This window comes from Brassica napus, chromosome C8 (assembly GCF_020379485.1).
Source record: "Brassica napus cultivar Da-Ae chromosome C8, Da-Ae, whole genome shotgun sequence".
Taxonomy (NCBI): Eukaryota; Viridiplantae; Streptophyta; class Magnoliopsida; order Brassicales; family Brassicaceae; genus Brassica; species Brassica napus.
The window spans coordinates 23,658,317-23,659,479 of record NC_063451.1 but is presented as its reverse complement, the minus strand read 5'-3'; the positions used below and the strand labels follow the sequence as shown (position 1 = coordinate 23,659,479).

The following is a 1,163-nucleotide window of genomic DNA, read 5'->3' as shown; positions in this document are numbered from 1 at the left end:
CTTCATCTTCTGACAAAATCCATTACTCTCTCTCTATATTACACAGAGCTTCTCAGACACTTTAAAGCTTCCAAGAACTTATAGAAAGAAAGAAAGAAAGTTTGCACTAATAAGATGACTTATCTGAACAAGCTTTGGATGGCAGCATCGTTCGTGGCTGTCCAAGGAAATCCCGATCACGGCGTCAAGTTGAAAACCGGTCTCACCTCCGCCCACCGCCTTCAACGCCGCTTTTCTTCCGATCTCCGCCCTCTCTGCGCCGCAGATGTCACTGTTGACGGTGTTACTGCAGAAGATAGACTACGTACCTCTTCTTCCACTCCCGATGAATCTCTCCGTCAGGTTATGTACCTCAACTGCTGGAGCCAAGGCTGATTCTAACTCCATCCGTCCGCAGATTATGATGTTGACTCGTTCATGAAACTCACCGAGTCGAGAAAGTGCGAGTCCGATCTCTGAAGATAACTTGTATATAGTTTGTTTGTTGTGGACTAGTCCATGTGTGTGAATATTAGAAATGTTTAAAAAGATCAAAAGCAAGCGTTTCGTTTATGAGAACACTGTTTCTTTTTTCGTCAAAGTCTTCTCATCAAATCTTGATTGTGATCACCGCTAATTCAACTTTATCCACAGTGAGTTTAATTATCAGTTAAATATTAAATTCCAAATGATTCCAAACATCATTATCAAATGGGTCCAGACAAGCCAGTCGTATTTAATTTTTAGTGGTTGTCATTATTGAGTTAGGTCGACTATGCTCTATTGAATAATTAGATAATAACCCGCGCAAGATATCATTATTAGTTTCCTTATTTTTAATAAAAATACATTAAATGTGTTTAATCTAGATATCGGTTCGGTTTTAAGTTATTTTTTTTATTTTTAATCTTCTAAAATATAACTATTATTTTAAATTAATATTTATTTTGGTTTATTCGGTTAGAATGTTTGATTTTTTAGTTTTTTCGGGAAAACAAAAAATTACTATTATTTGTTTATTTTCATGCTATGATATTTAGATAGTCGTCGTGTCGAACCAATGATTTCATATCATAGTTTGTAAACGGATAATAATTTAAGAAAAAAAAAGAAAATTATTAAAACAAATAATTTCAATACAATTTGGTCAGTAGTGAAATAAGCATTAAAAAAAATATTTCAAC

General features: G+C 34.2%; 1 protein-coding gene across 1 annotated transcript; it reads left to right on the top strand.

Moving 5' to 3' along the window:
* Window positions 1–580, top strand: BNAC08G12910D. Its single transcript, XM_013857104.3, has one exon. It carries the CDS (start codon window positions 115–117, stop codon window positions 373–375), a length of 261 nt encoding a protein of 86 aa, XP_013712558.1. The 5' UTR covers window positions 1–114; the 3' UTR covers window positions 376–580.
* The last annotated feature ends 583 nt before the right edge of the window (window positions 581–1,163 follow it).

Excerpts from the sequence above, each read along its gene's own strand:
- BNAC08G12910D (XM_013857104.3), top strand. The coding sequence starts at position 115 with ATGACTTATCTGAACAAGCTTTGGATGGCAGCATCGTTCGTGGCTGTC.